General features: G+C 47.7%; 1 protein-coding gene across 1 annotated transcript in view; it reads left to right on the forward strand.

Moving 5' to 3' along the window:
• Positions 1–1,602: 1,602 nt before the first annotated feature.
• ACP7 (acid phosphatase 7, tartrate resistant (putative)) overlaps positions 1,603–13,972 on the forward strand; it is a 30,582-nt gene continuing 18,212 nt past the window's right edge. Inside the window, exons 1-6 of the mRNA XM_081869260.1 lie at positions 1,603–1,881; positions 5,052–5,252; positions 8,234–8,416; positions 8,617–8,642; positions 9,919–10,016; positions 11,735–11,797. Coding sequence (XP_081725386.1) covers positions 1,773–1,881; positions 5,052–5,252; positions 8,234–8,416; positions 8,617–8,642; positions 9,919–10,016; positions 11,735–11,797 — 680 coding nt within the window. The 5' untranslated portion in view covers positions 1,603–1,772. The remainder of the gene's footprint in view (positions 1,882–5,051; positions 5,253–8,233; positions 8,417–8,616; positions 8,643–9,918; positions 10,017–11,734; positions 11,798–13,972) is intronic.

Genomic DNA, 13,972 nt, shown 5'->3' on the forward strand with positions numbered 1-13,972 from the left:
TAAGTAAACTTTGATTCCTTACTCAGTCTGTTCCTTCAAATCTGCGTCCAATAAGGGGATAAGATTGATTAATTAATTAATTTGGGGTTTAGACACAGCATACCTGTTCCACATTTGTGAGAAATCCACCTTTCATTGTGATGGCAACTCAGAACCTGGAACTCCTTGTGTATTTACCACTTGCTAAAAACATTTTTGTTCAGGCTAGATATGTAAAATGTGGGCATGTGTTTTAATCTGGTTTTAGTTTCTCGTGGGTTTTAATTTCTTTTGAAAAGGTGTAGTTCCTAGTTGTTTTAAACTGTTTTTATTGACAATTTTATCGTTTAATTCTCTCTGTATATAAAAAAATAAATGTTTGGTCCCTGGAACCAGGGACCAATATTAATATAGCCTTTCAGAGAACGCGTGACTCTTAGAAGAGGTCCCTGCCCCAAAGAGCTTAAATAATAATTAAAAACCCCCACAGCTGGAGAGATAACAAGGAGAAACCAGGAAGGCATTCTGTGATGATCTGACTTACAGGAAATGGGTCACCTGGTCTCCTCCCAGTCATTATCTGGCTGGTAAACATTTTCTAGGCGCTGCATTGACTTTAATGGCACCCTCAGCCTAGATTGGCTTTTCCCAATTGTTGGATTTCCCCCTGATTTAAATTTGGACTCTCCCTTAATAACCCAAAACCCCACCCTGTGCTATCTTTATGAGTCAGTGTTTCGGTGTGCACTGACCAATCATCTCGGATCCCTGATACATACAGAGACATAATGGGCACCCTCCTCTCAAGCTGGGCATTTCTGTTGTGTTCCTGCCTCAGGAGGAGCGGTTCACATTATACCTGTTGCTGAGATGCCATGGGAGAATTAATTCCACAGCAGAGAGCCTTTAAGTGGTTTTCTGTTTGGGTTGGGCAGGCAGATTTCGTAGAATCGTAGAGTTGTAAGGGACCCCTGAGGGTCCTCCAGTCCAACCCCCTGCAGTGCAGGGATCCTGCCCGCAGCTGTCCCTGGGTGAGTTCGAACCAGCAGCCTTCTGGTGAACAACCAGCGCACTGACTCGTTGCGCCATGAGATTCCACAGACAGTAAAGGTAAAGGGACCCCTGACCATTAGGTCCAGTCGTGGCCGACTCTGGGGTCATGGCGCTCATCTCGCTTTATTGGCCGAGGGAGCTGGCGTACAGCTTCCAGGTCATGTGGCCAGCAGGACTAAGCCGCTTCTGGCAAACCAGAGCAGAGCACGGAAACGCCGTTTACCTTCCCGCCAGAGTGGTACCTATTTATCTACTTGCACTTTGATGTGCTTTTGAACTGCTAGGTTGGCAGGAGCTGGGACCGAGCAACGGGAGCTCACCCCGTCGCGGGGATTCGAACCGCCGACCTTCTGATCGGCAAGTCCTAGGCTCTGTGGTTTAACCCACAGCGCCACCCGCGTCCCTTCCACAGACAGTAGAGCTACCATAAAGCGTCCCTTTCTTCCAAGGATCAGCACCCACGCTGGGCGCCTGCGTTTTGTCTTTGCGGCTCGTCCGGCTCTTGTTGTCCGCTGGCCTCGGTTGCCCTGCAATAACCCTGGACTCTCTCTGAATTTCTTGCTTCCCCAGCCTCGGGTTCCTGAGTTCAAAGCAGCATCAGCAGTTTGCAACGGAGGACATTATAATAGCCCCGTGACTTAGCAGACCGGCTTGCAGAGACCCTGCCAGGGTTTGCAGCTGGTCTGAGTTCTCCTCCGAAGGATTTCAGCGGAGAGGAGATCTTGTTGGGGGTGTGCAACATGAGTCGACTGGGGAGGCTGTTTGGCTTCCTCTGCCTGTGGCTCCCTCACCTGCAGTGCGAAGGGTTCAGCTACACCCAGCCTGAGCAGGTGCACCTGTCCTATCCAGGTGAGTTTTACGGCTAAGGGGTTTTTGCGTGTCTTCAGTCTCTACCTATTTGATGATATTGGAGGATTAATATATTTATTACCCAACGTCCCAGGACAGGTCACAGTATTAAAAACAATATTATAAACAATTTAAAAGAACTTGCAAACATAAAATAAGCTAAAAAGAGAGCCAGCGTGGTGTAGTGGTTAAGAGCGGTAGTCTCGTAATCTGGGGAACCGGGTTCGAGTCTCCACTCCTCCACATGCAGCTGCTGGGTGACCTTGGGCCAGTCCCACTTCTCTGAAGTCTCTCAGCCCCACTCACCTCACAGAGGGTTTGTTGTGGGGGAGGAAGGGAAAGGAGAATGTTAGCCGCTTGGAGACTCCTTAAAGGGAGTGAAAGGCGGGATATCAAATCCAAACTCTTCTTCTTCTAAAAAAAAAATTAAAATCCTTCCGGTAGCACTTTAGAGACCAGCTAAGTTTGTTATTTGTATGAGCTTTCGTGTGCATTCACACGTCTTCAGATACACTGAAACAGAAGTCAGCAGACCCTTATATATAGTGAGAGGGTGGGGAGGGGTATTACTCAGAAGGGTGGTGGGAATGGGGGATTGGCAGATAGGTGTGGTAAACCTGTTGACTTTTAACGACTGCAATTGGTCTTACAGGAAAAGCAAGGGGAGAGATGGCTAAAGCAGCTTTACTATGTATAATGAGATAAGAATCCGATGTCTCTATTCACACCAGGTCTCTCCATGGTTTTAAGTTTGGTAATAAGTTGCAATAAGTTGTTTTTATTATTGGCTGTTATCCGCCCTGAGCCCGGTCTTGGTTGGGGAGGGCGGGGTATAAATAAAGTATTATTATTATTATTATTATTATTATTATTATTATTATTATTATTATTATTTTCAGCAACTTCTCTTTCCAGTCTATTTCTGAAATTCTTTTGTAATAAGACAGCTACTTTGAGATCTTGTATAGAATGTCCTGGGAGATTGCAGTCGTTAAGAGTCGTCAACAGGCTCATCACAGCTATCTGCCAATCACCCATTCCCACCACCCTTCTGAGTAATACCCCTCCCCACCTTCTCACTATATAGAAGGGTCTGGTGACTTCTGTTTCAGTGTATCTGAAGAAGTGTGCATGCACACGAAAGCTCATACCAAGAACAAACTTAGTTGGTCTCTAAGGTGCTACTGGAAGGAATTTTTTGTTTTGTTTCGACTACGGCAGACCAACACGGCTCCCTACCTGTAAATAAAATAAGCTAGGTCTTCTTCATCATCATCTTCATCTTCGCATGGCCTTTCATCCATAGATCTCAGGGCAGTTGACAGCTTAAAAATACAAGATAAAAACACAAAATGCATAATAAAAACAAGAACGAGAAGAAAACAAACCAATAACCTCCCACAACTAACATTTAACAGGTTATAGGATGCCAGTAGGCCCAAGGCCTGGTTGAAGAGGAACTTCGTTCCCTGGCGGTTAAAGGTATATAATGAAGGCAGCGGCTGAACCTCCCTCTACATCTACATCTGCGAGACAGATCTGACAGTGGTTTGCAGTGCCAGCAGCCATTCTCAGCGGCTTAACAATTATTATGGTTATTTTATTATTATGCTGTGTGTTGTGTTTTTGTTATTAAGCTCCATAAATTATGTTCTTAGTGTTGTACACTGCCCTGGGATCTTTGGATAAAGGCATAATAATAATAATAATAATAATAATAATAATACAGTGGTATACCTCGGGTTACAGATGCTTCTGGTTACAGACTCCGCTAACCCAGAAATAGTACCTCGGATTAAGAACTTTGCTTCAGGATGAGAACAGAAATCGCACTGTGGTGGCGTGGCAGCAGTGGGAGGCCCCATTAGCTAAAGTGGTACCTCAGGTTAAGAACAGTTTCAGGTTAAGAATGGACCTCCAGAACGAATTAAGTTCTTAATCCAAGGTATCATTGTATTAATAATAATAATAATAATAATAATAATAATAATAATAATAATAGTTACAGGTAGGTAGCCGTGTTGGTCCGCTGTAGTCAAAACAAAACAAAACAAATCCTTCCAGTAGCACCTTAAAGGTAAAGGTAAAGGGACCCCTGACCATTAGGTCCAGTCGTGGATGACTCTGGGGTTGCGGCGCTCATCTCACTTTACTGGCCGAGGGATCCGGCGTACAGCTTCCGGGTCATGTGGCCAGCATGACTAAGCCGCTTCTGGCGAACCAGAGCAGCGCACAGAAATGCCGTTTACCTTCCCGCTGGAGCGGTACCTATTTATCTACTTGCACTTTGTGCTTTTGACCTGCTAGATTGGCAGGAGCAGGGACCGAACAACGGGAGATCACCCCGTCACGGGGATTTGAACCGCCGACCTTCTGATCAACAAGTCCTCGGCTCTGTGGTTTAACCCACAGCGCCACCCGTGTCCCTAGTAGCACCTTAGAGACCAACTAAGTTTGTTATTGGTATGAGCTTTCACATTTCATCAGATAATAATAATAGCAACTTTTGATTTATTAATCACTTTCTCAACCACCATCTCAAAGATATTTACGCATAAGATAATTCAGGGCTGGGGTCTGCGTCAGGCGTCTTTGTAACTGTGCTGTAGCTTATCATGGAGAAGAGGGTTTTTGTTTTTTTGTTTTTAAAGTAATATTTATTAAAGTTTCCACACAAAAAATTTACAAAAATAGTAAAAAGAAAACACAAAAAATACAAACACTAAAGAAACAAAAACAATTAAAAAACAAATCCCTCTTTCAATATTTTACAGTTCATTTACTTATTTTCATGACTTCCTCACACCTCCCTCTTTTGTATTCCAATTCAGCAAATCCATACCCTCTCTATTTTCTCTTAATTCTTTGTCTTCAAATATTATGAATTCGTATTTTCATCTAATATCAATCCCTTTTTACATATTCCTTTTAACCTTATTGCTAAGACCACTTCTTTTCATTCCAACATCATTTTAACATTCAATAATTTTACAGTGTTTTTGATGGCTGTTAGTCATGATAGCTAGGCTGTGCCTTCACTGGCAGTGGTGATCCTGTTGCTGGAAGCACTGGAAGTGGGAAAGGGTTCTTGTGCTGATCCTGTTTCCTTCTTTGGAAAAGGCATCTAGTTCTGATGTTCTTAACACAGCTGCCCTGTCCCTTCCCCGCAGGAGACCCCACCACGATGATGGTCACCTGGACCACCTTTGGCCCGGCAGAATCCATCGTGGAGTTTGGCCCCGATCCGGGAGAGGCCTTCACTCGCTCGGCCAGAGGAGACGCCACGCGGTTCGTGGATGGCGGGAAGCTCAGGCACACCATGTTCATCCACAGGGTCACCCTCCAGGGTCTTGTGCCAGGACAGCGCTATGGTAAGGCATGCCGGCGTTCTGGAAATGTTTGGCGAGTGCCGCCAGAGAGAGAGAGAGAGAGACCCACCAAGCCTTGACCCTAGCTACCTCTCTGTTGATTGAGCTCAAGCAAGCATGGTCTGATCCCAGAAAGAGCCACGGCGGAGGCAGGGATTAGGCCTCGGTGGTCTGTTACTGTGAGAGATGGTCAGTACAGTGGAGCAGTAGGAAAAGGAGATCCAAGTTCAAATCTCTGCTTTGTGACAAAGCTCTAGGGCATAGCTGTCAACTTACAGATTTGAAAATAAGGGACCAGCAACCTTGGAAATAAGGGATCAGCAGCCAAAATAAGGGATTTTCCGAATACAGGTATGTTCAACTTCTGAGCCCCTCCAAGCCAAAGGCAGAAAGCCCAGCCAGCAGCCCAACGAAGCCTCAAGCGGTGGTTCCCACAGCGCAGAAACCCAGCAAAGGGATACAGCAGCAAGGAAAACCACCCTCACCTCTCCGCTGGGAAGCGCTGAGCAAAGGCGAGTCCCCAGGCAACGCGGCCGATTTGATCGGCACAAGGCATGCAAGCTCCACCCCCCCGTCGTTCTTAGACTCCTTATTGGGTGAGCAACGCAGCCAAGCAACACAGCTGGAGCCTCCCTCCTCCCTGGCTGGCAGGGAGGGAGGGAGGGAGGGAGAGGAGCTGCTTCCTTTGAAACCCGGGAAATTTAAGGGACATCATCAATAAGGGACAGCAGCGGGACACGGCGCTGGGATAAGGGAGTTTCCCGCCAAATAAGGGACAGTTGACAGCTATGCTCTAGGGTAGACTTTATGCCTCACCTGCCTCACAGGGTGGTTGTGAATAAGGCAAAAGTGGACGTGGACCTTCTCTAGCTTAGGGTGGCTGTGGGACTTGCTTTGGAAAGGGCAGTCCTCTGTTTAAAGGCAGCCCATCTAGGAGAAGGACCCTAAGTCTCTGCTGCCTTGCAGAACATCTTTGGGAGAAGAAAAGGCCAAAGAGCAGTGCTGTTTTGCAAGGGAAAAAAGGTACTCACCACAAGTGCCTCCCCTGTTCTCTTAGAACGGCAATGGCATCCACCTGAAATGTGCCAGAACTGAGTCCTGGTGAGTTCTGGCTCGGAAAAAAGCCCTGCTAAGGAGCAAACCTTACATGAATCTGGATTGGAGTCCCTAAGATGGTTGGATGGTGCCTTGTACGCCTCCTTCCAGCAATTCCTGCAGTCAAGTTGTTGCCGGATCTCTTGTTCTGCCTTCCTTTGGACCACATCAGTGAGGCTAAGAGCGGGGTCTTGTTGTCTGGGCAGCCCAGGACCTCCAGACACATGGCCCAGGCTTGTGTCTTGGGGGGGGGTCACTTTGGTGCTGGTAGTGCAGCAGTTTGACTTCACCCCCTGAGGCGCACTCCATTGTCTCTCCAGACAGACAAATGCCAAGAACGACAGGGTAGGGGGTGCCGGGGGTGAGTTTGTGGAACCGAGGGGGCGGAGGCCTGAAAAGTATTTCAAAACTGCTTAGAAGGTGAGAGCCATCTGGATGCCCAGCATTGGGCACGGAGATATCCTGGGCCAGCCTTTGTCTCCCCCCCCCCAAAAAAAATTTTTTTTTAATACTGATTTTCCAAAATTATAACAAACATAACAACAAACAAGAAAAACATTACAATATCAAAAAACAAGCAGACAAACAAACATTTATCCTGTTATAATCCCACTTTTGTTATCCTTGTTGGGTGACTTCCTCAAATCCCCCTAGCTGAGTTTCCATATAGCTCATTGTAGCAGTTTTCCAACACTATTTTCATATGAGATTTACTTGTTCAATTAACATCTATCTTTCTTTTCATTTTGACTTCTATCCATAACATTATGCATTGGACATAATTAAATCCTAGGCCAATCTGTTACAAATTTTTCTATTTAAGTTATCTTAACGTATTTAGTTAAATAGTCTTTAAATTTCTTCCATTCCTCTTGGTGCTCTTCCTCCTTCTGGTCGCGGTCTCTTCCGGTCAGGTCAGCTAGCTCCCAAAAGTCCATCATTGGGCCAGCCTTTGTCAACCCGGTGCCCTGCAGATGTTCTGGACTATGACTCCCATCAACCCAGGGCACCAGGTTGGCGAAGGGTGTCCAAGGTCAGCTCGGGTTGCTCGCAGGCGGGGTGGGAAGGGAGTGCTGCTGTCTCCCACATCACCAATGGGCACATTTCGTTTGGGCGCAGGAAATGAACGAGCTTTCAAACGCAGCTATAGCCTTATTAGACTTTACCGACTGGTGGGGTCTGCGTTGCTCCCGGGAGGGAGAAAGGAAGTCAAATGACACCGAGGTTGATTCAGAGAAAGAGTTTATTCTGCTCTCCGGATAGCAAAAGGCACTTGTGTGGTCAGTTCACAGCAAGTCCAAAGAAATGAGAGATTCCATGCAGTATATATATCCTCCAGGCACCCTCTCCCCCCTTCCCCAGGAATCCAACCACGTCAGCTTATACACGTAAGTTGACATCCATGACCATAAACAGTTGTTCCTGTTCAGGTACTCTTGACTATAAAAGGTTGTTCCTGTTCCTCTTCCTATACTCTTATCTTGGGGCAAGAAGAAGGTCACCAACTCTAAGAGCACTCCTGGCGCCGTTCCCGCGTCTCTTGTCAGACCTGGTAAGGTCTGTGCGTCATTGTGGTCAGGATGTAAGATAAGACCCAGATGTGTCATCCCTGCTCCACTCGGAACTGGCAAGGCCATCCATTGCCGTCACGGACTGATAAAGGAAAGGGTTTTGAGCACTTGCTTATACAGCTGGGTTTCTGTTTATACATTGGCTCAAGAGCTCAAGTTAATGCATTTTAGAAATGCTCCTTTGGAGAAGGAAAATGGGGATTTTGGGTCCCGTTTCAGACTGACTGCACAGAAACCCATTCCTTCACAGCATGTATATCCCACCTGGAAAATTATCCTGGGAGCTTCCGAGCTGATCTCTCCTGTCCTCCTTTGCAGCCTACCGCTGTGGAAGTGAACAGGGCTGGAGCAGGTCCTATGGTTTCTGGGCCTTGCTGAACGGCACCGACTGGAGCCCCCGCTTCGCCATCTTTGGGGACATGGGCCTGGAGAACCCCCAGTCCTTGCCTCGACTGCAGCAGGAGGCCGAGATGGGCTTGTTTGATGTGGTGCTGCACGTAGGTACGATCAGAGAGGGACTAATCCCGTCTGAGGATTTATCTTGGGGGGGGGGGGTGTGCGAAGCCAGCTCTCTCTATGACCCCCTTCCTGATTTGGAGGAGAAGACCAGCATTTGTACTTCTTAAAAATAAAGAAGTCCCCTTTTGTCCCCTGCAAATAGCCCTTACCCTGTTTGACTCCAATCTGGTTTCCCTCCACAGGGGATTTCGCCTACAACTTGGACACGGTAAGAACTACGTAACTGTAGAATTGGGAGGGATCCAAAGGGCCCTCTAGTTCACCCCCCACCTCCCTTGCAATGCAGGAATCACAGCTAAAGAGGACTTGCTACCTTTGGGATTGGAAATGGGTGGTTTAAAAAATGTTATTTACTTAGAGCAGTTGAATCCGGGTCAAAAAGGCTCCCAGCGTGGCTCATGTACCACCAAAACAAGACATTCCCCGTCCACAGGCTTACAACAATAAAGCAAGTACAGTGGCGCCCCGCAAGACGAATGCCTCGCAAGACGGAAAACCCGCTAGACGAAAGGGTTTTCCGTTTTGGAGGTGATTCGCAAGACGAATTTCCCTATGGGCTTGCTTTGCAAGATGAAAATGTCTTGCGAGTTTTTCCGACTTTTTTCGCTCCCCCCCTTTTTCTAAGCCGCTAATTGCCACTTTGCCGCTAATACAGTGGTGCCCCGCAAGACGAATGCCTCGCAAGACGGAAAACTCGCTAGACGAAAGAGTTTTCCGTTTTGGAGGCGCTTCGCAAAACGAATTTCCTATGGGCTTGCTTCGAAAGACGAAAATGTCTTGCGAGTTCCTGCGGGGTTTTTTCCCTTCCCCCCCTTTTTCTAAGCCGCTTATCCGCTAAGCCGCTAAAAGCTGCTAATAGCGCTAATCCACTAAGCCGTCAATGGGCTTGCTTCGCAAGACGAAAAAACTGCTAGAGGAAGAGACTCGCGGAACGGATTCTTTTCGTCTTGCGAGGCACCACTGTAATAATAATAATATGACATGCAAGGGGAAAGGGATGGGGAGGGGAGAGGAAAAAACAAAACCCAGCCATCGATTCTTAAGCAGTTGTTGTGTAATGGCAGAGCTGGCCTGTCCCCACAGAGCTGATAGAGCGAGTTCTGCTTCTTACTGCTGGGATGGCTGCCCTCACGCCGGCGCCTGGGAGTAACCACATCAGCGTGGCCGATGCCAAAGTCCGTGTGCTCCTCTGAGCTTACGAGAAGTCAAAATCCTCTGCCAAGGCAACTCCACGTGAAGCAGATTTGCACAAGTTCTTTCATCTTGCTTTTGGCTTCCCTGTTTTGCATGACGGGGCTTACGTTGGCGTGTCAACATCCGACCTCAGTTCTGTCTAGACTGGACTGTTGTGACATGCTGGAAACTTCATGGAAACATACAGGGGTGTGGAGCGTTGCTGTAGAATCCTTGTGGGGGGCTCTGCCTGAGCTTTGGGGAGCCAGACCCTTCCCCTCACCCCAAGCTTGCTTTTCCCTGTCTTGCAGAACAATGCCTACGTTGGAGATGCCTTCATGAGGAAGATTGAGCCTGTGGCCGCCTTAGTGCCGTACATGACTTGCCCTGGGAATCACGAAGAAAAATAGTGAGTAGAAACCGGCTAACTGAGAATAAACTGGTTCAGCAGGCGCTTAAAAGAGTACAGTGGTACCTCAAGTTAAGTACTTAATTCGTTCCGGAGGTCCGTTCTTAATCTAAAACTGTTCTTAACCTGAAGCATCACTTTAGCTAATGGGGCCTCCCTCTGCCGCCACATGATTTCTGTTCTCATCCTGAAGCAAAGTTCTTAACCTGAAGCACTATTTCTGGGTTAGCGGAGCCTGTAACCTGAAGCGTATGTAACCAGAAGCGTATCTAACCCGAGGTACCACTGTACATTGAAGGCACATCCCAGATGTCAGTAGGGAGGGCGATTGAGTTCTTACAGGTGTGGAACAGGTGCATCCGGAAGATTTTGGGCATCACATTGGCAGGACAGAGTCTCAAACAAAGATGTGCTTCCTCAAGCCCACATTCCCAGCAAGCATGTCTGCACTCCTGCCTCAGTGACATCTACGCTGGCTTGGCCATGTCCACAGAATCAAAGATGGCAGGATCCCCAAAGATGTGCTCTTTGGGGAGTTGGCTTCCGGCATCAGACCAACTTTGAGCTACAAAGATAATAATAATAATAATAAAATTTATTTATACCCCGCCCCCCCCAGCCAAGACCGGGCTCAGGGCGGCTAACACCAGGTATAAAAACAATTGATTAAAATACAGCTTAAAAACTAGATTAAAGTACTACATTAAAATGCAGCCTCATTTCAGTAGAAACTCAAATCAAAAACCTTTGGGGGATGAAAACGTCAAGTCTTCACCAAGGCCAACTATCCAGACTGGTCCTACGTGGACCAGAAAAAAGCCAGGGAAGTCCCCAAATAGGAGTTCTATCACAGAAGGAGAAAGGAAAAAGGGGATCAAGTTGATTCCAAGCCAAAAGCCAGGCGGAACAACTCTGTCTTACAGGCCCTGCAGAAAGAAATCAGATCCCGCAGGGTCCTGGTCTCATGAGACAGAGCATTCCACCAGGCCGGAGCCATCACTGAAAAGGCCCTGGCTCTGGTTGAGGCTAATTTGACTTCCTTAGGGCCCGGGACCTCTAGGGTGTTGCTATTTATGGACCTTAAGGTCCTCCGTGGGGCATACCGGGAGAGGCGGTCCCGTAGGTACGAGCATGTCTGCCAACATGACACGAAGACTGGCAGCGTCAATCCCGCTGTGTGGGAATCCCTTGTAGGCGACCACTGTGCCTGGAGACAGACGGTCAGGTTGTGCCTCCAACAGCAGTGACCAGAAGAGGAATGACCACTGGGAGGAGGGCAGAGAGAAGAAACGCCCTGGTGCATCTGCAGACGCCTTCATCTGCCCCAGCTGCAGCAAAACATGTCTCTCCCATATTGGTCTCAGCTGCAACTGTCCCAACAGCTTGACCTCTCCCCCCAAAGATTCACTCCTCCACTGTCTTCCAAGACAGACAAATGCCACTATTATGTGGCACCAGTAATGGTGCCAATTCCACCGTTCAAAGCAACCTCACAGGTAAAATGGTGCCAAGTTGCTCAGGGCTTTATGTACAAATAGCAACCCACTATCAAATTGGCAACCGGCACAGATCCCTGAGCACAGGAGTATGCTGACAGATGGGGGGGTATAAATAATAAATTTATTATTATTATTATTACATATAAACTTCAAAATGAAGGGCAGCGGCTGAGACGTCCCTTTCCCCCCCGTGACTTTCTCCCTCGCTTCCTCTTTCAGCAACTTCTCCAACTACCGCTTCCGCTTCAACATGCCCGGTGACACGGAGAGCCTCTGGTACAGGTGGGTGTCGTCTAGCCCAGGCCAAGCGGCCGGATTTCCTGCTTGTTTGTGGCCGTCTTGCAAAATGCTGAAGAGGTGGCTTGTCACTAGAGCCATCCGGGTAATGTGTGCATTTATGCTGATTAGCGTAAAATGCAAGCTTCCTGGAAAACAGGGCCTATTGAAGAAGCCAGCACCGTTACCTTGAGGGCATCGCTGGCCATGCCCAGGAGAGCTCAGGGGTTCACAAAGTGAGTGGCAGCTCCCTCTGCAGAAGAGGGGGTGGTATTCCCCAGGGGGCCCTAGGAGAGGCGGGGGGTTGCTGAAGGTGTAAACAACTCTCAGACTTTGAAAAGCTGGTATCACGGGACCAAGTTCACCCGTTGGGTGAATTAATTAAACCAAATACAGTGGTGCCCCGCAAGACGAACGCCTCGCAAGACGGAAAACCCGCTAGACGAAAGGGTTTTCCGTTTTGGAGGCGCTTCGCAAAACGAATTTCCCTATGGGCTTGCTTCGCAAGACGAAATGTATTGCGAGTTCCTGCGGGTTTTTCCCCCTTCCCCCCCCCTTTTCCTAAGCCGCTTATCAGCTGATCCGCTAAAAGCCGCTAAACCGCTAATAGCGCTAATCCGCTAAGCTGTCAATGGGCTTGCTTCGCAAGATGAAAAAACCGCTATACGAAGAGCCTCACGGAACGGATTAATTTCGTCTTGCGAGGCACCACTGTAGTTTTAATTGGATTTTGATTAAACAGGCAATTCATTGTTCCTGGCTTGAATTTTATTGTGTCACTATCTTCCTTAGTGGGTCTTGCAAAGCGCTATTCTGAACAGAGTAGAGGGCACTGGGGATGAGTTTACGGAACTGCAGGGGCAGGGATCCCAAAAAGTTTGAGAGCCACACAGCTTCTCAATCCTAGAATTGTAGGAAGGGACCCCGAGGGACATCTAGTCCAACCCCCTGCAATGCAGGAATCTCAACTCAAGCATCCATGACAGAGGGTCATCCAACCTCTGCTTAAAAACCTCCATGGAAGGAGAGTCCAGCAGCTTCCAAGGGAGTCCGTTCTCCTGTCAAACTGCTCTTACTCACAGAAAGTTCTTCCTGATGTTTAGACGGAATCTCCCTTCTTGTAACTTGGAGCCATTGCTTCGGGTCAATGACTCAATGCTGGGTAAATCGGTTGGAAGATTTGGAGCATCTCCCCAGAGCAATTGGCTGGTTTTAACACAAGCCAAGCTGGGTGCACAGGAGCGTAGAAGAGAGGGAGCTGTGAGCAGCCCAGCCTGGTGCATTCTAGGCATAGCTGTCAAGCGTCCCTTATTTGGCGGGACAGTCCCTTATCCCAGCGCCATGTCCCGCTGCTGTCCCTTATGGATGATGTCCCTTAAATAAGCTACTGAATGTAATGGGGCCCTTTCTATGTCCAGCTGTCCTTTGTCAACAACAAATTGTTGCTGTTTTTTGTGTGTTGAATATATGCTGTATGGTAATTTATAGACCTAATAGGTATCTAAAGCCATTTGCACGCAACAAAATATGTATTTTATCAAAGTAATTGTTGATCCCTTATTTTGGTTGCTGATCCCTTATTTTCGAGGCTGCTGGTCCCTTATTTTCAAATCTGTAAGTTGACAGCTATGATTCTAGGGCTGGGCCTTGCCATCTTGAAGTGTGACACTCCTAATAATAATAATAATAATAATAATAATAATAGTAGTTTATTATTTATACCCCACCCATCTGGCTGGGTTTCCCCAGCCACTCTGGTCAGCTCCCAACAGAATATTAAAAACACGATAAAACATCAAACATTAAAAACTTCCCTAAGCAGGGCTGCCTTCAGATGTCTTCTAAACATTAGGTACAGTGGTACCTCAGGTTACAGACGCTTTGGGTTATGTGTTTTCAGGTTGTGGACCGCGGGAAACCTGGAAGTACCAGAAAGGGTTGCTTCTGGCTTTTGCAGCTTGCGCATGCCCAGAAAGGCCAAATTGCGTCACACGCATGTGCAGATGCGGCGCTGCAGGTTATGAACGCTGCTGGTTGCAGACGTGCCTCCGTCATGGATTACGTTCTCAACCCAAGGTTCCACTGTAGTTGTTTATTGACTTGACATCTGATGGGAGGGCATTCCACAGGGTGGGCACCACCACCGAGAAGGCCCTGTGCCTGGTTCCCTGTAACCTCACT

Source organism: Podarcis erhardii (assembly GCF_964252035.2).
Source record: "Podarcis erhardii genome assembly, chromosome: 7".
NCBI lineage: Eukaryota > Metazoa > Chordata > Lepidosauria > Squamata > Lacertidae > Podarcis > Podarcis erhardii.